At 42.8% G+C, this 23,780-nt stretch overlaps 1 protein-coding gene across 1 annotated transcript in view; it reads right to left on the bottom strand.

Annotated features, from left to right (window-relative positions):
• Positions 1 to 8,387: 8,387 nt before the first annotated feature.
• Positions 8,388 to 23,780, bottom strand: part of ablim3 (actin binding LIM protein family, member 3) — a 39,656-nt gene continuing 24,263 nt past the window's right edge. Inside the window, exons 5-24 of the mRNA XM_070836582.1 lie at positions 23,606 to 23,732; positions 23,311 to 23,404; positions 20,323 to 20,410; positions 20,137 to 20,195; positions 19,957 to 20,028; positions 17,880 to 18,041; positions 16,895 to 16,924; positions 16,616 to 16,742; positions 15,794 to 15,811; positions 15,251 to 15,346; positions 14,845 to 14,895; positions 12,330 to 12,446; positions 12,041 to 12,111; positions 11,636 to 11,804; positions 10,409 to 10,438; positions 10,069 to 10,124; positions 9,765 to 9,831; positions 9,653 to 9,663; positions 9,441 to 9,521; positions 8,388 to 9,022 (exon numbers count right to left, since the gene is read on the bottom strand). Coding sequence (XP_070692683.1) covers positions 8,909 to 9,022; positions 9,441 to 9,521; positions 9,653 to 9,663; positions 9,765 to 9,831; positions 10,069 to 10,124; positions 10,409 to 10,438; positions 11,636 to 11,804; positions 12,041 to 12,111; positions 12,330 to 12,446; positions 14,845 to 14,895; positions 15,251 to 15,346; positions 15,794 to 15,811; positions 16,616 to 16,742; positions 16,895 to 16,924; positions 17,880 to 18,041; positions 19,957 to 20,028; positions 20,137 to 20,195; positions 20,323 to 20,410; positions 23,311 to 23,404; positions 23,606 to 23,732 — 1,640 coding nt within the window. The 3' untranslated portion in view covers positions 8,388 to 8,908. The remainder of the gene's footprint in view (positions 9,023 to 9,440; positions 9,522 to 9,652; positions 9,664 to 9,764; positions 9,832 to 10,068; positions 10,125 to 10,408; positions 10,439 to 11,635; positions 11,805 to 12,040; positions 12,112 to 12,329; positions 12,447 to 14,844; positions 14,896 to 15,250; positions 15,347 to 15,793; positions 15,812 to 16,615; positions 16,743 to 16,894; positions 16,925 to 17,879; positions 18,042 to 19,956; positions 20,029 to 20,136; positions 20,196 to 20,322; positions 20,411 to 23,310; positions 23,405 to 23,605; positions 23,733 to 23,780) is intronic.

Here is a 23,780-nt window from a genome sequence, read left to right as displayed (position 1 = left end):
GTTACAGGTCAGGTTAGTAAAGCAATGCTGCTCATTTTCCCATCTGACATCCATGTTTATTCACTTTGCTTTTGCATTGCTTTAGGAAGCTTCACCCTGGACTCAGATTACTTGTTATCAGCCCAATAATGGCCAAATCTGACAGATGTGGGGCATCGTGAACAAAGATGTGCGCCACAGAAATAATTTCATTATGTAGTATGTGACATGGAGGACAACAAGCATTGAGCTCATGATATCCTTACACAAAGGACACTTTTCCCATTGTTTTTCTTAGTGTGACAGTGTTTCCTCCTAAAATAAAGTCACATTCATCCTTTGTGTAATCCTATACGTCCTCTGTGTCATGTCAAATCCATTGTATCTGATAGCCAACACAGATCAATAGCTGATCATCAAATGTGCCTGTTTAACACTGTAAAACACTTGCAAACTCTCAAGGGGATTTTCCCGTTTTTCCCCAATGCATTATGGGACACGCAGATCCTCCCGGTGACACTGAATGAAAAACGCAGGTATAGAAAACGGAGAGATGGTTAGATGATCATGGAATAGTTAAACTGGCCAGGTGGCAACAGTTGCATCACGGTATTTCTCAAGATGGAGTCAGGTCAAAGGTCACAGGTGACGGAGCCGACCAAGATGCAGGGGGTGTCTGTCTGCTAAACGTCCTTCCCCTCTCTCTCATTTTTCATCTTCAGCTCTCTGATTTATTCAGGTCTGAGATGGCACAGAGGGCTTGACTCAGCCTGCTGCCAGACAAAGGGCCTACAGTGCAGTCAGTATTATTCAGATCCCCTATCTGCCCTGAGTCCTATGAGATCACCACAATGCTATGTCTCCCTCACAGAAAAGTATTCACACACTGAGAAAGATGCTATTCTGCAAGTGGAAGCACTGCTTCACTGATGTTGCACAGACAAGGGTAATATACACAGAACACACATACATGCCTGCAAACACATACACGCGCAAGCATGCATCACACACACACACACACACACACACACACACACAGAACCACAGTCTTTCACACACACACACACACACACACACACACACACACACACACACAGAACCACAGTCTTTCACACACACACACACACACACACACACACACACACACACACACACACACACACACACACACACACACACACACACACACACACAAAAGAGGAAAAGGAGCTGCTTTGTCTCCATTTGGGATTTTTCGTGTTAATGGGATTTTGACCGGAGCAGAGTGCTGTCTTCATTTGTTCACCAGAAAACTAGGACACATTCTCACTGTCTTCTAGCTGAATTTAACCATCATGTAGAGCAAAACTTCTTCTAGAGGATGGTCTGCGCTGCCCATGGCACTCTCCTAGTATTACGATGAATAGTTTAACATTCTAGTTTTTGTAAATACAACATTAGTTTCATATGTCATTACTGTTTATTAAGCATAACACTGATGAGCAGAGTATATCCTGAGAGCAAACAGCCTTTACGGTCATTACTAATTCATTAATACATGATCATTGTTAATGGGGTTTCTATAAGATAAATGCAGTATGAATTAGGCCACACAGAAAAGCATTTAGTGTCTTTTTTTTTTTTTCTGGATTAACAAGGGAATCCTAGTTTGATGCAAGTTTCCTGTTTCCAGAATCAATCATCACTTAAACCGTCTTTTTTCAAGGCAACATGAGGCAACATAAGATTGACAAAGAGGCAAAAGGGCATGCAGTAATGATGCATCAATAATAGGATGAGTAAAAATGGGTGGCCAGTCTGTAGTTTCACAAGTTACAACATAAGGCAAATAGAATGAAAGGGCAAGTTTTATTTTATTAATTCCAAAAGATGAATGTTACACTAGACCATCAATAAACACTAAATAAATCACTACACATCACATCACTACATAACAACCTGAAAAATGAAAGCTGGAGGCAGACCTGTAATGGTAGACATTTTAGAGGGTTGTTATATGCAGTGATGGTCATTAGAGGAATATGAAGGCATTTCACCACACTACATAACCAACCAACTTAAAAAAAATAAAGTTTCAATATGCAATGCTAAGGAAGTGAGAGCTGAAGCACCTTCTGCAAAACTGAGTGATGGCAGTGCCAACTCACCAGAACAGTTCGAAATATATAATTCATATCAAAAGCCTAAATCAGATGCTGTTTAAAGAGTCTATTTTTCACATTATACACTGTACAAACTTTTTAACTAGCTGGTGACACATTGCACACTGTGGATATTATGGGCTTCCAAGAACAAGAAACTTTTCTGGATGCATACCAGAACCACGTTTTATCAGTAACATCTGCACACATTCAACTGCTAACCTGAATTTATCCCTGAGGTAAAAATATTATAATTACAATACCTGTATATATTAACATAAATTATATTTCAGTGCTGAATCATGCTCTTGTCAAACAACTTAGAAAAACCGATAACAGGTTAGACAAGTCTTATTCTGCCAAAGACTCTTAAAGTTTGCCAATTGGCTCCAATAAATCTGAAATTTCCCTGTGAGGATAATGTTGTTACCTGTATGCATGAACACCCCAGGCAGACTCACTCGTCACCCTCTGCAACAGAAGAAAGCACCGTATTTCTAAGTGTCCATACACACATGTATAGACACTCTATGGTCCCTTGCAGTAATGTTGTGCAGTATATCTCCACGGAAACCCTATATAAACAGCTGTGCGGAGAGTGACCATTGCCTATACACAATGCACATGTGCACGCCCACAAGAGCGCACACACGGATACCCTGCACATATCTCAGACGTATGAATCATAGTGATCTCCTCATCTCACAGGGGTTAAAGGGGGGAATTCCACTTTTTAGAGGGTTGGTCTATAATCATCCATGATTTAAAGCCCATGCATGATGGGGCATATACTGTACATGTCATACTTTAAGTAATATAATGTACCTTATGTATGAGCGTCAGCATGTCTGCACACTAATCTTTTTTATAGAAACTCCTCATAAAGTCTGATAGAGCAAACAAAATAAGTGCACTTATGAACTTTATATGTATAAATAAAAATTATATGCGAGGGAGATCCCCTCTCCTTATATCTCTTATTATCACAGCTGGTCTCCCAATTGGTTAGAATAACACTGGATTTAGCAAGCACTGAAGAGACAATAGACAGGAGTAGTCCACTGGAAACAGCTTTACGACAGAGTCTAGTGAGGCCAAGAAATCCACAGACAGCTAGTTAACAGTTCAACCATAGTCCAATCAAAAGATGCTATTTGAATGTTTAAATAAAGGTGAGTATTGATGTTTGTTGCTTAAACTATATATAATAAGTGTAAAAGTAGTGTTGACAACAAACCTTCCTTGGCTCCACCGGACTCTTCCAACTGAGCATTAGCATCTAAAATCTGAACTAGGGCAGCATTACATTACAGTTAGATTGCTAAAACTATGACAGAGAGACCCAGGCTGTAAAACACTGGAATAGTCCTTTAAGAATTTTATCATTTTTGAGACAAATTACCTCCACACACTCTGCTTTTGCTATGGGAAAATGTAGATTACAGCGTACATAATAGGAAATGTGGCAGGTCACAGACCACTGGCTAGATGACGACAGCAAACCGCATTTTAATTGTGCTCTTTTGCCCTGCTAACCCATACCCACCGAAACCATGTTTTAATTCAATTTGTAACAATTCAAATCCTTGTTTACTCTTAAAGACACCCTCCACAAGTCTGAAGACTTAGATTTGTGTCATGAAAAGCTAAATTGTTACTCAGAGCCGTTGGTGACTTTTGTATATGAATAGCAAATTCGATGAGGCAGATGCAGACACAAGGGAAGGCGCACTCATGCCTCCGAACACACAGGTTCTCTTTACATACGTCTCTCAGTGGAATGTGGATATGCAGAGCACTCCAACCATCTTGTTAGAGGAAAAACACAGATTAGAGAAGGGATGTCCTGCACATGCAGCAGATTTCAGTGTGTTACATACAGTTCTACCTAAAATGATTCAACCCTCATTGCAAATCAGGTGTTTTGGCAAAATTCACAAACCTTCAGCTGTGAGAATAATGCAGCAATCAGAACAATGGAAACAGTTCAACACCACTAATATTACAGGTCGTTTCTCTAAAATTCAACACAATATGCCACTTTTAATGACTAATGCAGTCTCAAAATGATTCGACCCAATTATTCAGTCCAATGACACCCAAGCTTCAACTTCCTCACAGACGGCATGATGTTTTCTCCTAGGATTTCCTGATACTTGAATGAATCCATCTTGCAGCAGGTTCTCAGTGCCAGGAGAAGCAAAGCAGCCCCAGCACATCACCAAGCTACCACCATGCTTCACTGTAGGCAGGGTGTTCTTCTCATTCTTCCTCCTCCAGACATACCGCTGATCCATAGACCTGAAAAGTTCCAGTTTTGTTTCCTTGCTCCACAGAACCGAATCCCAAAACCTCTGTGGTTTATTTATATGATTTTGAGCATTTTGGAAAAGACTATTTCAATTGTTCTTGTCTGAGTTCATTGAACACAGCTGAAAGTTTGTTCATTTTTACACCTAATTTGCAATGGGGGTTGAATGATTTTAGGTGCAACTGTAGGAGTCCATAGCAGATCAGTGTTTTGTCCACAACATCTTCCATATGCTCCAAAACATACTGACAATAGCTATGATTCATCATATCTGCTGGGCTGAAAAGGAGACAATCCCACCACAGCAATGCATCTCTGTGGGGACAGCCTCTCCCCTCTCACACCCACCTGACGCTCTGCTTCTCACAGCGCACTGAGCCGACTGTGGAAACAGAACCTTTATTAAAGTGCTGCTCCATCTGGCTGAGAAGCTCCTACCATTCAAGCTCATACCAGCCTCTCATTAATCTTACCAAGCTTGATTTCTGAACTGACGTAACTCCACGCAGCAAGCTCTGACAGTCAAAAAGTGAGCAAAAACAACCTTTTGAGACCAATAATTGATCAACTGATGAACAGAAAACTAACCAGCAACAATTTTAAAGCTGGACTAATCAATATTTTTCTATTAGTAGACTTGTAAAGTGAAGAGTGTCATTCATAATGAATAATGTTTAGAGAGTTTTGATTTCATGACCTGCAACTTCACCGTTTTGGTTTTTGGTTCCCTCTCATCAATTGATCTAGCAGCTTGTGAAGGGCGTTTGTCACTTTTCTCTGACATTTATAGACTAAAAAGTGAATTGAAAGATTATTGTTACTTGTAGCCTTTCGTAAGACAAATCAAGGCAAAGTAAAGTAGCAGCAGCCAATCACAGGATTCAAAGACTACATAAACAGCAGGGTGCTCTCATGGGATCACAAGCTGTCACAGTGTGTTTGCTCCTGTGGTGTTTACACAAACACAGAGCTCAGACAGAAAGTCAGTCCAGCAAAATTCCTGTGTTTGTATCTGTGTGTTTGTGTGTGTCGAGAGAGATGTGAGTGACAGACGAGGATTTCTCCCAACCTAAAAACACTTCCTCCTTTAGGTACTTTGTGTACACAACAAACACACCGGTAACATCCACATAATCCGCATACGAGGAAGCAAGGTGAGGAAGGATGGAAAAGGAGTAATTCATGGACGGCAAAGGTAAAAGTGGCATATGGGACTAGAGAAGTATATTTTTCTTGAAAGCAAAGAGGCGGTTACAAGGTGCTGGAAACAAGATAAAGCACCTTGTACACCATTTGTCTCATTTCCTCTCACCTCTAGTCAGTTGAGTAGAAAATGTCCATTAATGTGGAGGTTATAATCACCATCGTATGTTTACCTGGCTGTGAAGAACACTCCACAGCTCTAAAAGCAGTGACATGATACAGCGACATCAGCTGAAGTGTAAAAACAGATCAAACAAACTAAAATAAACTATAAACTGAAAGCACAACTTCATATTTGAAAAGCTGAGCTGGGGCACACCTTTCTCTGTCAACGCCGTTGCTTCTAACCTCACGCCAAAGCCCACGAGGGGGGCAAGTGTATTTGTTTTCAGTTACAATGTGGAAAAATGTTGTTCTGTGCAGGGGGGCAACTGCACCCCTCCCAGAAAAAACACATGGGGCGGAAACACATTTTGGATTTCTAGCTATTTCAACACAAAAGCAGTGCAGCACTCCAGGGCTGAGGAACTCTCTGCTGGTGGTGTCCAATATCAAACTATACTAATCTCCAAATATCTCATCTCCACATCCAGATATTTGACTTGACTCAGGATGAGTGAGATTCACTTTCTGAAACAACAATCAGACTTTAGATGAGCTCTTGGTATTCTGCCTCTCCAAGCAAGCTGGGGGGGGTCATAGTACCATTATTTATATTTTTAAAGTGCACTACCATTGTGTCTTTTAGATGTACATCAGGAGGGAGAATTACAGGGGGAGATGGATGTGTCCACAGCACATCTTCTTGGGTGTTCTCTGACCACTGATTGTGGTTGTAGGACAGAATATAAATTTAGGAAACAATATCAGTGCAACAATTTAGAAAATGCTCACCTTTAAGTATACACACACCCAGCAATGACCCCTTACGTCCCCAGTAAAATGAGTTAAGCGTAGGGGGCCTCAGTGAGGGTGCTGAGAGGTGTGGGAGGAAGGAAATAAACAGTGTGTGTGTTTTTTGGGGGGGGTCCCACCGCTTTGACAGCCGCACAAAACAAACATGCACAATGTAAATCCACCTTAGCAAACTGCACACAGAGACACACAGAGCTCACCATACCAGTCTGTCACTTTTGCAGCAGTGTTTGAAACTGGAGAGAAAAACTTACATTTGGTGCCGTTTGTGTCCATTCTGCTGGGGATGCTGTCCATGGAAGAGTTGATGAAGTTTAATGCAGGCCCATGGGTGAGTGAGTGAGTGAGTGAGTGAAGCAGTGTGGAGCCGAGGCTGACAGATACAGTCGCTTCATTACAGGTCCGCTGCTCGGGAACTTGCAGCAGGCTGCTTCTCCACTGGGTCCTAGAGTCTGCTGCTGCTCCGCACCCCTCACACAGCCCAGACCCCGAAAGGCATGAGCGGCCAATGCATGCCGGGAAGCGCTGGGTCTGTTCCATACCGGAAATGTGCAACTAGCGGTTAAACTAGCTAGCTGTAGCCAGTAGCCGATTAGCTTAGCTTATAATAAGTAGTGGAGACAATGGGAAACAGGTAGCTAGGCTGTGTCCAAAGTTAACAACATAGGCATATAAAGCAGTTTCCTTGAAGCTCACAAATTCCACTTTCTATCCAGCTAGTTTAATTCACACACAAACTACAATGCAAAAATGTCTAATCGCTGTATCACGAGCCGAACACTGTATCAAGGCCGGGATCAACAGTCCCTGGTCCGCTGGTTGGCTAGCAACAGCTTCAAACCAGGAAATGGCGACGTCTTGTTAATTAAAAAAAAGTTTTAAATAATTTTTACCCATTTTTTTAATTAAATAAACGCATTTAAACGTGTGAATGAATCGTCTTTAGGGATGCTGGTTAAATAAATATTGTTACCTTTGGACAGAGCTAGGATAACGTTAGCTGTTTCCGCGTCTCCAGGCTTCAGTGTCTTTAAGCTAACATGACTGCTAGCACCAAACTGCTATATTATTTTTCAACAAGAGAAAGAATACTTCAAGCGATTCTTTTAAGAAAATATCTTGAAATTGGATGGTTCCCAACTGCAATTCAAATAAAAAAAGAGGAGACTGGATTTGTTTCAAGTTTATTTTTTTTGTGACAAAATCAAAAATAACAGTATTCAAAGGAAGTAAAGTCTTCAACAACCCTGAATCTTTGTCAGTGTGTTAAGTACCTTGCAGAGCATTTAATTGTGAGTGAATATAATCTCTGTAGCTACAAAACGATTGGTTTATCATTCTAAAAGAATATAAATAATAGTGGGTGTAAATGTATAGATGATCATTCTATTGCAGTGAGCTGGAAAACATGGAGCTGAAGGACTGAAGTGGTGTTTCCTTTTTTTTTTTTTTTTTTTTTATCTATTTCATCTACTGAATTGCACATTCTTTTAGGTTACCGTACAGCTGCACTGTGTCTATTGGTGACCTTTAACTATTTAGCCAGAACATTACATGGAAGTGATCTGCTAATCTGTATATTTGCATTCTCACTTTGGTTTTCATTTGCACACAAATCAATGCAGGTCACGCATACAGTTGAAAAAGTTGTGTCCACCTCAGACTGTTTCTTGTTTCAATCTGTATCAATCAGTGTAAACCAGAGGGTCACGGTATTTCATGTGAAAGAGCAAAAAGAGGGAAACTGGTTAACAAAATGCATCCTTATAAATCAAAGCAAACTGATGCTATATGCTCACCCATTCATTCCTCTCATCTACTCATTCACCCTGATAAAGTGTCATAAATTATAGACTGAATCTACATTCTACTCATTCAGATTGCTGGTGCTGCACACTCATAACTAAGAGAGCATAACAAATAAGGCAAAGCCAAAATTCTCCTCTTTATGTTTTAGTCCCCGCGGCTCCAGTCACAGACATCCCCACATGTGGCCTTATAGGGGCACAGTCACGCCTCCCTACATCCTTCAGGCTTAAGAAAAGCACAACACTACTGCACTACAGTCTCTATTGCTTACACACCAGTCCAGCACACAGCCACAGTAGCACTGTCAAGCATGTTACAGTTTATAAATCCATCTGTGCATAATGTCTCTGTGGCCTTCCCTCGCAGTCTCAGAGGGTCCACGCTGGTGTGACCAGAATTTGGTTCATCATATGAGGAGATCTAGAACAGGTTCTCAGCCATGGCAGTGAAACTGAGTAGACATCTTCCTATCTCTCTCTGTCCCCTCCCCTGCAGTCAGTCAAGTCCCTCGCTCTGCTTTTGGCAGCGTTCAACTGACGTCCATATGTTATTAAAACAGTCGCGCCTGTTTCTTCAGCTCATTTCTCTTCCACAGAGCAAGCCGGTCAAAATCCTCCATGGTCATGCCAAACACTTGGGCAAACTCCTCTGGGGAAAGGTGACGCTGAGTAGACAAGGATAAAGAAACGGCAAACAGTTATCACAATGCACCTGCCTTTTTGTTTTTACAGTACCCGTGTGAATCTCACATTCCTCTAACATATTATTCTTTTTAAACTTAACCTTAGTTGCCATTTAGGATGCCATGGTTATAGTGACAAACACGTTTAAATTCTGCAGTTATACACGTAGTACACATGTTGGGTTTTCTAAGGCTAAATTTTAGATTTAAGGCGTTAAATAAAAATCTTACATCAGACTTAAATACCAGGCACCAGATCACAATGGAAGGAGATACAATTTACAGAAAATATGACTGAAGAGTTCGTACTTCTGAAATCTATGGGTGTGGCTCTAGTTTTTAACTGGACCAGGAACAACTTCCCAGCACAAGTTAGCCTACCGGCCCATTCAAGACTCACCTCTAGCCTGGCTCTGTCTACATCTTTGGGCAGCCTGTTGCGACCTCTAGTGGTGACAATGAGTGCTTCGTAGGGGTAAATCTGCAGGGCGGGAGAGGTGGACATGCTTCATCAAACTTCAGACACTTGGGTACAATCACGCTGGGATTAGTCAACATATAGGCTAACCCACGTGGAATGAATTATTCAAGAGATTATCTTAAAACTCTCACCTTGTATTCTGCTGGGAGGAGCAAGAAAGAGAATTAAGTCAGTACAATAGAAAAAGCCTTGAATTAATTGCTTTTAATAAGAGGTAGATGTTTTAAATTCATATCAAATTACCTTTGCTTCCCCAGTTCACCTCGCTGCTGCTGTCATACTGGTACTGGTAGCAATCTGCACTCTGAGGCTGCAGGTGTAGAAAGGGACGGCAATTTAAGCATAAACCGGATTACTGGCCTGAGATATGTAAATTTGTAACATTTGGGAATAAATACAGCCCTAATGGTACTCAATTGTAGAGCCATAATGTCAATTTCATGTAACAGATGCGATTTTAAAGATGTGACAGTCAAAAATAAGCCTCAAGCCTCTATGATAAAGCGGCTACTCATGCTGTGTTGTGTCTTGTTCACTGTGCTCTCACCCTCTGGATGCCGTTGCGTCCATATCCTGGTAGCGAGGCAGACTTGCAACCAAAATCTAAAACACAGAAAAATATGACCTTAGTCATTCAACAGTTGCTTAAAATTTCAATAACTTTCATGTACTTTGGCCCATTGATATAATCTAAACAGTCCCAGAAGATGGCGCTCACGACTAACCAAAAAATCCCCAAACTTCCAAACGTGTAAACATGACACTGGAGCTTTGTTGATGTCTGGTAATTGAATCCAGCAATAAACACACAATTTGTGACCCAATGCCAACTTCCATTCAAAAACTAAAAATAACTCATTTTAGAATATTCATAAAACATAACTCACCAATATCAGCGCTGTACTGAGATCTGGGGGCTGTGAAATAAAGAGATCATATAGTTAAATGACATCGTCCTTATTGCAAAAGGCACAAATGATGCAGCATATATAATCCGCCCTGCTCTAAAATATTCGGGGAAGAATTGCTGTGGAGATTTGACAGCCATCTGTCTAGTTAGAGGCGTAACAAAGAAACAGAATAGGAGCAAGTTGGGTACCCATCAAGCCCTTGGAGGAACACAAAACATCAAAGGAGCAATAAGGCAGAAAGAGGCCAGACAGGACTGATTCAGGGAAGAAAGGGAGAAATAAAAAATATAAAAACAACATCCAGCGTCTAATCGCACGCCACAGCTTGTATGGTTACAAGCCTTTGTTGCCTTTCAACCGTAGCCAACGGAGTCCCGTTCAGTTTGGTCCCCTCCCATCAGAGGAACAGCTTTAATGAGAGATCTTACTGCTCATAAATAAACCAGGATATGGGACACCAGCTGTGAGTGCAAAAGAGGGAGATACATACACAGATAGATGGATGGTTGGATAGAGAGATCGAGAGTTAACAGAGTAGACTATAGAGAGCGAGATCGGGAGAGAATGGAGGAGAGAAAAGCCAGAATAAGCGTGCAAATTGAAGAAGGAGGCGGTGAAAGAGATGGAGCAAGGAAGTGACAAGAAGAGAAAACCAGCCAGTGTCTGAATGTCAGGGGCTAAATAACAGTCCCAATGGGCTGCAGGAGCAGTGAAGCTCGGCCCTCACAAACAGAAACAATGCTGGTAGTTTCAGGTCTGACTTTATCACAACTGGCACAACTGCACACATGCTTGCACTCACACTCTGCTTTCGGTAGCTTGAGATGAGCACAATCAGTGTGATCAGACTCCCCCCACGACAATGACAGGCCGCATCTGCTGCCGCCACTGGCCTTACCACAGGTTCGGCAGCAGCTGTTCAGCTATCTCAGCATCTTTCCATCTCAATAAAGCGCCCCGCCTGCGGCAGCCATGACCCTCTCTGACCCACATCCACAGCAGGGCTGCCCTCACCCCGAGCCCCAGTGACGGCAGATACCGAGGCTCATAAAAAGCCCTCGTGGCAACACATATGATCACACTGGGAGGGACACAGACGTGGCCTCACAGGGGTACAGCCAGTGCAGGCGTTGGTGAACTTGCAGAAGCAAAAATAACAAGAGACAAAGGGGGAGATGCGTAGGGGGCAGGGTGGATCCTTACATCCGTTGACAGTGTTGTTGTACGCCGTGGTGCCGTAGCCTGTAGTGTTGAGAGTCTCCTTGCTCCCACTACGAGAATTCCTCGCACTGCCCCAGGGGTCGTTGTCATAGGAACCAGATCTGGCTTTCATCTCCTCCTTTAGGATCATCCTCCCAATGCCACTCCCAATCTGAGAGAGGGAGAAGGGGTAGAAAAAAAAAAAAAGAATGAGAGATGAGAGAAGGGAAAACTGCTAATTTCATGCACAGCAAATGCAAGATGGAGAGAGATGCAAAAAAAAAAAAAGGAGGATAGTTTAGGCACCATACCATAAGAAGTGCATTATTTATGGGTGTTTCTGAGGGGGGGGGGCTTTCTTCAACCAGATGTTGAAGAAAGAGGGAGAGAAGATAATGAAGCTCTTACTCTTTGAAGACTGTGACTCCAACTCTCTTCATCTCCTCCTGTCGAGAAGCGTCTTCTCGGCATCCGATAGGCTGAGAGAGAAAACAGATAAAAGAGATTCCCTGGTATGAATACAGAGCTCAGAGTGGAGTGCAGTAACAGAGTGGGTGGGGGAATAAATACGACAACACAGTTACAAAAGGAACTGTACTTCAGTGTCTGTGTTTGGTCCAGCGGAAAATGAAAACAAAAAGGCGGTTTACTGTGCAGCTTCCCATTCTAAAGTCTGTGAAATGACACGGTTGCTTACCCTTAGGGGAGCTGGTGTATGGGTAGTAGTCAGACTCTGACTGGGCGTACGGTTCAGGAGAGTAGGTGGACAGTCTGGAGGATCTGAGGATGTCCTCGCTAGTCCTGCTTTTGGTAGCTGCATCCATATGATTGTCTGTGAAGAAGTGGAGAAAGTGAGGGGAGAAAAGAAAAACAGACAGAAGCAAAGTAATTGGTAATTCTGTCACAGAAATAGTTTTTGGGGGAATTTTGAGATATACGCTTATCCACTTTTTCGCCGAGAGTGGTATCGATCTTCCCCATCTAACTCTCCAGGAGGAAGCAAATGAGCGTATTTCCCAAAATATCAGACTATCCCTACAGGACAGTGCACTGCAGTGTGCTACGGAGGAAAGTGTGTTAATGAATTAAACAAAGATGTACAGTGAGAGAGTGCATTTACGCTACACATCCACAGTCATATCCACCGTTCCTGCCTAGAGGAGATCAATATTTCAGCCGACAGCATGAAAATAACCAGCATCAAAGTGAGTTCAGTTACTGTTCAGCCTGAGGCACGCAGTCGTTTCATGAGTGGTGTGAGGAGATGATATCGATGCCACTCTGCACTAAAGCTCAGTCAATGGAAGTCAATGGGGGAGACATGCAATGTAATGTCAGTGAGATCGCTCTTTACTCTGTTAGCCATTAGCCATGCCGGCCCCGATCCATGATCCATTGAATTCCTATATACATGATGCATGACACCAATGGCAGACATTCTCATCTTTGGGACACACTCTTTCAGCTCGGCGACAGGGCGAGCCGCCACACACACACACACACACATACAAACACACACACGCACTCAGAGCAAAGTTTGACAGTAGATTAAAAACTCCGTCAGAGGCAGTATGGATACACACTACTGACATCACATGACAAACACAGGAAGAGACTCGTATAGTGTACGCACACATAGGCAGACATATGCAATATCTATCTACCGAGTGAGTGAAACAGCGAGAGGAGGGAGATACTTACAGCGGCAAGGTCACCGGGTAAAGTGGAGCAGAAGGTGGAGGGAAGTGAATAAAAGTGATTGGATGCAATAAAAAGAGGTGAAAAGAAAAGGGAAACATTATTGAAGCGTCCCCTGAGGGAGATGTGACAATGTGAGAGCTTTGCTACCCATACGGAGAACAAGGACCAGGAATCTGACACAGCCTGTTTCTATACAGGTAGCAAACTGGTTAACTGAATAGTACATAACGGGCCTTTGATGTACACAGCACAGCCTAACTACACATGTGTCTGCTGTGGCTCTGGGTTTACATCAATCCTGTTTAGTGCTGAAACATGAGAAAATGATAATCAATATCTGTTTAGGAAGTAAGAGATGGATCAATATGAGTGATGCCCAAGTGTGTGCTGAATGTCAGTATTCTAACAGCTTTAAGGTTTTGGAACTGAAATGCAGATTACTTTATTCTTCATAGGCAAATATGTGGAAACTTTGCGGCCAGTGATGTACTAATTAAACTAGAGAAACACAGAAGGGTGAATGTCTATACACACTTTACCGACTACCCCACAAATACACACAGAAACACATTCAGTACAGAGGAACATGCAGGACAACAACAAAAACACTATCCTCCATCAAGATGTCTTGTGACTCTCAGCTGAAAAGCCTCTTTCAGTGTAATGTGACGGGAGAACAGTGGATCTTTTTCTTATGAGTGCTTTTACTGGAGTGTGCTATCCATCTGGGTGGAGTGCAACTAAGTTTAAGGGCTTCAAAATAAACAACAATAGCATCTTGTGTTAACTGCACTGCTGTGCGATTTGACAGAACAATAACATAAATCCACACAATTAAGAAATCAGACTTCCATGTCACATACTCCCTCTGTTTTCTACGAAAACAAGCAGCTGTCTCCAGGTTCTGCCGATTCCTTGAAAACTATTACAGTAACATCTCCTTAAATCACACACTGACCACTGGTTAGCCAGGCAAGGCTGGGAAATACAAGAAATCTCCACAGCAAACATGAATTCTAGTTTTCCACTGTGCTTTGTTCCATTGGCCTGTTCTATTCTGGTGAATTGTGTGTCCTCAGAGTCCCACGTACTCAACACTCGTCATGCCTGAGCAACCTTCACTTCATTCACGGTCTGTTCCAGTCCTTTGTCGACAAAAACCTGCTGTGAACCACACGCAGAAGCAGGCATGCACATGTGCTCGTGGCATGCACACTAAACATTGCTCTTTTGCATTCAGCCTCTTGCTAATGCATCTTCAATTTTGAAAAAGTCGCTGCACAAATTGAACTCTATTTCCTGTTTGCATCTCCGAGCACAGAGTCAATCCCTTCAATTCATCTGGTTTTGTTATTGATGGCTTCAATTTCGATTGTAACTAGAACATCAATACTAATAAATGCTAAATGACAAGGGGCTGCTCAATACACATCTACATCGAGTATTCAAACACAGCATGACTAAACTGACACGAGGACAGGCAGGCTAAGGCGGGGCTAACTGCACTGTACCCGCTCTCTTATAGATGGGAGGCTTCCTGTAGATGTTGGGGTCCCCTGTGGCTGAGGAGAGAAAGAGGAGATGGAGAGGTGAAACGTGGAGGAGTGAAGGAGGAGAGGATGTGAGCTTCTGTGTTGATGATCGGAAGGAAGGAGGTGCAGGGAGGAGGGATGGTTGTAAAGGGAGGTAAAACAGGTAAAGATGCAGTATGAGGGGGAAGAATATGCCGAAGCAATTATGTGTGGTATAAAAATACGACATAGTCACATTTTCACACACCCCCCCCCATTCCCAAGGAACTGAAAATGACCTTTCTGAATGATTTGCATTAGTGAATAATGGCTGATGAAAATGTCCCCATGGAGTAAGACATCTATGGGATTATGAGAAGTGCAATGAGGAGATGAGGGGTCCTACCTGGTACATGAAAATGTTTAGGGGGCTGGTTTGTGGTGGGTGTGCTTGACCGCCCCTCTTGGCCGTAATAAGGTGAACTCCTGCCACTCTCAGAGCCTGCAGCCAGCCACAGCCAATCCCAGCAAAGAAAACATGAGCATGAAGGAAGGCCTCAACACAAGTCTCATCCATGCAGATGAAAACAAAACAGCCTAAACATTCACTCAAATTACAAAGTGACATTGCATAACTTTTCCACTTGTGTGATGACAGGTTATCGACTTGTCTTCTTATGACAGTTATTACAGTGTCAGTGCACGTGTGTAAGAGTTAAATGAAATGACAGCCAGGGAGCAACTGCAGCATATGAGACAGCCAATCAACTGAAGTGACAAACACTTTTGTCACCACTGATATTCTATGGCGGCATATTTGTTAAAATATAAGAGTGGTGATGACATACAAATGGAAATGACAAGCAATTTGATCGCTCTTAAAGGAACAGCTCTGTGGGAAATACTCGTATTTGTTTTCTTGCAGAGATTTAGATGAGAAGATTAATACCACTCTCATGTCTGTACACTAAATATGAAGCTACAATCAGAAGTAGGATAGCTCTGCTTAGCATGAAGAATGGAAACGGGGGGAAAAGCTAGCTTGGCTATGTGCAAACATGACAAAATCCACCTACCAGCACCTGTAAATGTTACTAATTAATCTGTTATATCATTTTTTTTAAAATACACTGTTGCCCATAAAGTTGGAATAAAATGTTTTTTACCTCTTCTCATGAAATGATTGTGACAATGTGATTTATTCTTGATAAATAAAGTGTATATCTTCTCAACTATATTGATCAAACTCTTCCAAACATATCACAGTGAAACTTAAACCACAATTAACCTGTGCAAACTGTGTATTCAGGCTTTAACAAAATTGGGGGTCCACTGGTTGCCTGGCAACCTCATGGTGAAGATAAGACTTCAGAGGTACAGGTGCGTGTGTGTATTTTGTTTGTTACCTTCAGATGGAGCCATGCTAGCTGTTTCCACTCTTTATGCTAAGCTAAGCTAAACTTAGCAGCTGCTGGAGGTATCGGTACACTGAACAGACACATGTGAGACTGGTATCGATCTCCTCATTTCAATATCAGCAAGAAAGCAAACGTGCATAATCCCGAAAATGTTGAACTATTCCTTTAAACAAGTTAACCACAATAGACTCATTCCAAAAATACGCAGCTCAGAAACTTCATAAATGCTTCAACTTAAGTGCATTTTACATTAAATACAGCATGATTGACTTATTTCATATGCTTTTCAATGGAGTGAGATCAGACACTGAGGATCTAAGCGGACAACTAGGAGTGAATACCACCTGACTCACCAGGGTAGCCATAGTGCTGCGGAGAGCGAGGCATGACGGGCGACATGCCTTGACGACTATACGTCGGCGAGTCTATATAACCTGGACTGGAACACCGCCTCTGCTTCATATCCAGGCAGTCATAGTCCTGAAAGGACAGAGGTGATAATACAGAGGAGAGAGAGGAGCAGAGGACAACAGGGGGGCATATAGCTTAGTGACAGGCCAAAATGAAAACAGTTCACTTGTTTAAACTCTAAGTACTCTGCTGTGGGAGGAGGTGGGAGGAGGAATGCTTACCTGAGAGTAGGGAGAGAGTGTCCCAAGTGACTGAAGAATCAGTGGAGAAAGAAGAGTTATTATTTATACTGCAGCACTGTGGTGAAACAAAAACAATATGCATATGTCTTAGCTGTGGTTTTGAGTGTTACATGCTTGAACTATTTCTTGGCTGGGTTCAGTCGATGAGTTTTACAGGCGCTGATGTGCAGATTTTTTTTAAGCCTCTGAACAGAGGCGGGCTGGCTGTTAACCCGAATTTCCAGTCTTTATGCTAAGCTAAACTCATCTCCTGCTGGCTCTATCTTTGCATTCAGTGAACTGATATGATATATCGTTCTTCTCATCTAACTCTCAGCAAGGAACAAATAAGTGTATTTCTCAAAATGTTGACACCATTCCTTTAAGTATGGTGGATTTGTAATAAGACTATCATGAATTGTCTGTATGTCGGCAGTAAAATCCACCAAAAAAAAACAATCCAAGGCTCATTGTCTCACCAAATTTCACTGAAAAGTCCCAAGATTTTAAAATCAAGTATGGATCATCTTGATCTTTATGTCCCCATGCATCCAAAAATTATGTGTATAGTAAACAAGGTCCTCAGCTCAGTAAATGCTTCAAGCAATAGACAATGAGGAGAAAAAAAGGCAAGAGCACCCGATTATGCACCAGAGTCCATTGTTGTAGGCAAACACAACCCAATTAACTTGTTTAACTAAAAAGTTTTTGCTCTGAAAATATTATTTTTTGATCCACCTTGTCCATCCAATCCATTCAAGTTTCTTAATCACACTTTAGAAAAAGCAAAATGAATCTATTCAATCAATTTCTGAAGACAAAAAAATGAAAATAATGAGACCTACAAATATTCTATGACAAAGTTATATTGAAGACACACTTTTTATCGACACAGTTCCATCTAAAAGCTTAAAATATCTCTCTTGAAGACAGACCAATGATGAGACTGTCGCTAAGTTCGTCCTGGAGTGTGTAGCAGAAGTACCTCCCCATAGCTGTAAGTGTCTAGCCTGTCATCAGACGTGTATCTGTGGTAGGGCTGGTATGAGGAGGATATGAGGTCTGGCTGTTGGACCTCGTATATGGCCTTGACCTTTGGCAGGGCAGCTAGGTCCTTATAATTTAGGATCTCATTCTTCACTCTGGCCTGGGGAGAGGACACACACATACACCCACCACAGAAACAGACGACAGCAACAAGACCCGACATCAACCACATGGACAAAGCACAGTAACAAAGTACAATGGAAGAGTCCACCTGTGACGGCGAGCAGATCATGCAGCAGCGAGAGGAGTGAGAAAAAGCTGATGATGCACGCACAAGCCTGCACATATGTGTGTGTGTGTGTGCGCGCTCGTCAAAAGTACACATGTACGCTGCAGAACCTGACAGCAGTGGAAGTTGTTGACCTTCAGGAGCTCAGCATGTGCGAGATAGAGAGCAGAGGAAGCAAAGACAGCTAGAGAGAGAGAGAGAAAGAGGGAGAGGAGACAGTATGGACGACAAGCGTGCTTACACTGCATTTCTCCCTCATCCATCACCTTAAACAGAAAGGTCATTGATTATGAGGCGAGAGCAGAGCGGGGCAGGGCTGAGCAGAGAGCGGTGACTCCAGCTTGCATGCAGACAACCCCTGACATGCTAATACTGCCGACATGCAGCAACACTCAGCAGACTGCCAAGCAGCACAGTTGGACGCTGTTCCATATCTGGCTGAAGCCTCGTTTTGAAATGGAACCGGTCCAACTCTGCAATGCACAGAGTGATAACCTTCACATAAACCTGCTATGTTCCCCAGCTAGCCTCCATATTCTTTCATCTATATATTTCTGGTTTGAAGCGGCCGACCTGGAAGCACTGATTTGATGATTTGCACCTCAAAGCATAGCACAGGTGTCTCGGTTGAACCTGGGATTAATTTGGTTGACATATGAGTTTAGCTTTCTGGGTCACATTTAACCATTTTGTTTTCAAATTTTCAAATCATGGCACCTTTTTTTTTTTTTTTACTAAAATACTAAAATAAAAAAAAGCCATGTTAAAATAAAAGGAGCCAAAACCCTGAGGAGGATCATCCTGCAGTGAATGTGTGTTGGTCTCGGTACAACAACAAAGTTAAATAATAAATGAAGTTTTTTTTTTTTGTTTTTGCACTTGAAGCACTTTCATGTGCCTTGACTTCTTGGGATTTCATTCGCTTTCTTGCCAACCCTCCAGTGGTGCCACATGAAGTCAGGGGATCATCAAAGACATTAGGATACATCATCTTAGAGTGCAGTGACCAGGCTGGGACTGCTGTCAAGCTGGGTGTCTCAGAAAATTCTCAGAAAAGTCTCAAATTTTCAACGCTCACTGCCAAAATGTCCAGGTTTTCACCACAATTAAAATAATAACAACAATATTGTACTCATCCTCAGTGCTTCCCTGGACTCATTATTACCTAACATAAATATAAACTAGGCACCGTGTGTCTGAATCAAACACTGATTGGTCTGTTTGTGTGTCAATCAATCCACGTGTCGTAGTCAAGGCTAATTGGAAACTCAAGGGATCACCAAAATCATTAGCGTTCGTCCTCTGGGGAACCTTGGATGTCTGTACAACATTTTATGGCCCACCTTGAGAATTTTAGTCTGGACCAATGTGGTGCACTGACTGACTTAACGCTCCCTGGAGCCACCACGCTAACGTTGCTGACAATGTTTCGCCCACAATTTGACTTAAATGTCAGCGACTTGCAAATCACCACATCGGTACTTTGGCTGAAGATGCTCTTCACAGATATAGCACATAAATATTGTGTTTGCTGTAATAATTCTGACAAGAAGATACTTCATGATGCCCTCACTTCTTTCTTCTTCACATCACGAAGGACAGCGGAGGTTAGGACACAGACAAGTGCACAGGCCAAGGGAGTGAGCAGCCTCTCAGGTTGGTGCTTAACCATTCAAGCCTATGGGCAGTGTCTCTGTTTGTGGTGCAGCAGTTGTGCTTTTAGGGTTAGCTAGGTGGCAGTGGCAGCTAAAAGTGACTAAAAGCTGCAAACTTATGGGCTACTTACACATATAACCCTGCTGGGAGAGCCTATGGAGGAGCCCGGTGGAGAGATGGAGGTCTCTGACAGGCGTCTGTGCTGTGAGGTACAAACAGAGAAAAAAGCGAAGAGAGGAGAGAACGCACACAGTGAGGAAATTATAGTTTTCATTTTATTTCAACGTTTTGATTTCAAACTCTGTCTCACCCTGAGTCTCCTCTCTGCCCTCGCTGCCTGCTTGCATAATGGGTGCCACACATCACATCCTGAGGAGGAGGGGAAGAAGGGTGTTTGTCTATACAGGCAAGCGTACTCTACAGCATGTGTGTGTGTGTGTGTGTGTGTGTGTGTGTGCGCATGTCAGTGTGTGGATATACTGGCATCAAGTTTCACCTGTCAGGTACATTTCCTCTCCCTCTTTGAACATCATGTTACAGCGGGCGCATCGAGCGCAGGTCGGATGGTAGTGTTTCCCTCCCGCCTGTGAGGAGGAGAGAAGAGATGAAGAGGCGTGACTAAACATAAATTATCATCACAAACAGTTTCACAGAGTGAGGGCTAATCTGCAAATTGGAGCTGCACCTTGAGCAGGTAGCTATCCCTCATATGTTTTCCATCACCTGACCACCAATGGCCGCATAATGTTTAAAGACATTATTACATAGCTTGCAGTCGTTTCATCAGCATACAGCGATCCCGTGACAGCCACCACCCATTCTCCTCCATGCCATAATTAGAGCAAAAGATCCCTGTAGGTCAGTCACATGAAGAAAAGTGTGTGTGCACATGTGTGTACGCCACAGAGAGAAAGAGGGAAGTAGGTGGCCATGTAAGTGAAGGACACAAGAGTGCGATACACGTCCTTGGACATTCAGAGCGCCCCGAGGGAACACGTCCAAACACACGTGGCTCAGGTGAAATGAACACATGAAATGATGCAGTATGATGTCACTGTGCCATTAATCCAGCCCAGTTCACGGCCCTGATGTCTCTCACATGTGTCTCCGCGTGGCCCCGTCCCGTCACCTCTGCCTCCCTGACACACCATTAGAGAATTTCTATTTATAGAAGCACTGCTGACATGTGGCCTGTGTCAAGGAGACTTAACTGTTTCATCTGAACACACCCTGCATGCGTGTTTGAGTGTGTGTCTGTGTGTGGGGACTTGATGCTGCACTGACTTTCCCTGCTTTTCATAAAACGGATATTTCTGTGTAACCTGCAGGAAATCAGGCCTCTTGTTCAAATGTGCAATGAACATTCGAACATTCATGATTCTTAATCACATCAAAGCTGCATTTTAACCAGTCCCTGCTCTACCTGTCTGTCTCAGGTTACCCTGAAAGGAATGCCAGGGGAGGATACAGCATCTCCATCTTGTGCTTTCTGATCAGTGGGGTGCCTGTGGTCGTACGGTATCAGTTCAACAACTACTGTCACCATTTCTAGTGCGGGCCAAATTTCTTCCGCTACCTGTCTTTATTTCTCATCTTCTCCTACTATTCCAAAGTGCTCATTAAACTAACAACCTTTGGCTGTAGAAAGCCGGACCGGAGAGAGGCTCTGTGGAACAAGGCCAATCATCAACACCAGCCTGGATTTTCACAGCAGGAGGGCAGAGAAATCAGTGCAGCAAAGCAACTCCAGCAACATTACTGTGAAATGATACTTCAAAACACATAAGTAGGTGACTTGTTGGCATCTGTGCGCCAACTGACTTTTTTCAGAACAAAAACAAGACTAAAAACCTAATAAACTGTCATTGAACACAAGAATTATGATGAAATGCACAACATTTTTTGTCAACAGCTCAAAACTAAAGGATAAGATGAAAGAATGGACAAACTAATTATTTTCTTAATGTAAAGTCTTGTTCAACGCTGGAATCACTGTGGAATCACAGCTTTTTGAGTTTCCTTAAAAGACGGTGAAAGTCAGCCTCACACATGCAAACAAACCAGCATACACGGATGAGTATTCATGGTGTTTCGGTCTGCTGGCAAGTGTAGATAGCCAGCCTGGCTATTCCAGGCGGCTACTGGCTCAGAGATAAGATGATTCATGTTATTTGGAAAGTTGTAGGAAGCTTGCACAGCTTGGTCCTTATTTCCCCATAGAGTCACAATGGCCACATTTTTGGGAAACATGTGAGATTTAAAATTTTTGTTGACTTAAACTAGAATGAAACAAAAATCTAAAATTTCACAAAAAACAATAATTTTTTGTTGAAAGATTCAAACTACTGCCATTAACACAGCATCTGTGAAAGCGGGCCCATAGAATATACATGTTATTTTTATATGTTCGTGTTCCTGGATACGATTTCGTGGGAGTCAAATCAGTTGCGCGCTGCATCTTAAAGGAGTAAATCATTATGACATCAAAATTTGATGGGCGAAAAGACTGACTGTCAAGCACACGGATGTTGAGGGAGTGAGAGAAAGAGACATAGATGCAAAAAAAGAGAGAGGACGAGAGTCACAGATAAAGGCTGACATGTCCCCATGTCTATAAATAGCCCAGAGAGGCTGATAGTCAGGAACAAAGCACTTTACACCAGCCATTCTGACAAGGAAGGGAGCACAGGGACAACAAGGCCCCGTGTGTGTGAATGTGTCTGTGCGTGTGTCTGACAAAGTTTTACTACGTCTGCTCCCTTTTCTCAGGTCCCAGCGGACAAGAGGCGCCCTCCAGAGACTCTTCCAAAACATTTAATTAGCATCTGCACTTCATCACTTTCATTATTTTTAACCGTGCTCCCCTCAATATTCTCCCTTCACTTCTTGCTTCAGCCCATCTTCCCCCGTCTGCCTCGGCTCCCTCTCCTCTGTTCACTTCTTCTTCTGTCTCCATTTAAAATTGAATCAGCGTTAAGAGCGCACAAAGCACAAACGTGCATTTCTATCACTGCAGAATTTACTTTCAGTGTCTCTCCTCCTTCCATCTTTTCCCTTCGCTCTTTACCCTCTGATCTTTTTATAACTCCCTCTTCCTCTCAACTCCTCACACGTTGTTATGATTCAATCTATCTTTCTGCCTCCTGTCAGTGTTCCGCCTGACTGTGCTTCTGGGGGAAACCGTGAAAAAAGTGGATATGCGCCATTGTTTGACCAGGCTAACACACTGCATCTGAATTTGTTTTGGTTTACTAAAGCAGGACAAAATCTCTATCACCCCCAATCTTAAGTCGCTCACTCCCTAAAGCACAGCAGGGCTTAGACTGAGCCGAGGATAAAATGCAACTGCTCAATTCTGATAATGCTGATTACACTCAGTTACACACAGTCAACTCCCAATTTGGATTTCTGTATTACTACAGACTTCTGTGCAGCTGAATCTCCATTAACACCACCGCATATCGCAATCTGGTCCGGTTCTCACCTCCAGAACCCTGCCACTGATGTATCTGCTGCAGGTCTCACATTTCACCCCATACTGGGCGTGGTAATCTGCCTCACAGTACGGCACGCCATCCCTGCAACATAGAGGATAAAAAAGATCTGCTGTAGTGTGTCAAACGCACAGTTTAGCGTATCTGGAGAGAAACCGGACATGAAAAATCCAGCATGTCTATTTGTCTTTTCAGAGGGAGACATGAGAATCAAACACTTTGATTCAATGTTTGGTTTGAAAATTGGTTTCTTTTCTTTTTTTTTTTCTCTCTTTACACACTCACTTGCTGATGTACTCTCCGGTGAGGACCATGTTGCAGGTCCGACATCTGAAGCAGCTGACGTGCCACTGTTTCTCCAGCGCCAGGAGAGACTGACCCTGCTTGATCTCGGCTCCACAGCCAGCGCAGTCTGGAAAAGAGCAATGTGTGAAAGAGAAAGAAAGAAGGAGGACAGGAG

This window comes from Pempheris klunzingeri, chromosome 9 (assembly GCF_042242105.1).
Source record: "Pempheris klunzingeri isolate RE-2024b chromosome 9, fPemKlu1.hap1, whole genome shotgun sequence".
Classification (NCBI taxonomy): Eukaryota; Metazoa; Chordata; class Actinopteri; order Acropomatiformes; family Pempheridae; genus Pempheris; species Pempheris klunzingeri.
Note: the sequence above shows the minus strand (reverse complement) of the source record. Positions and strands in the feature narration are given on the sequence as shown.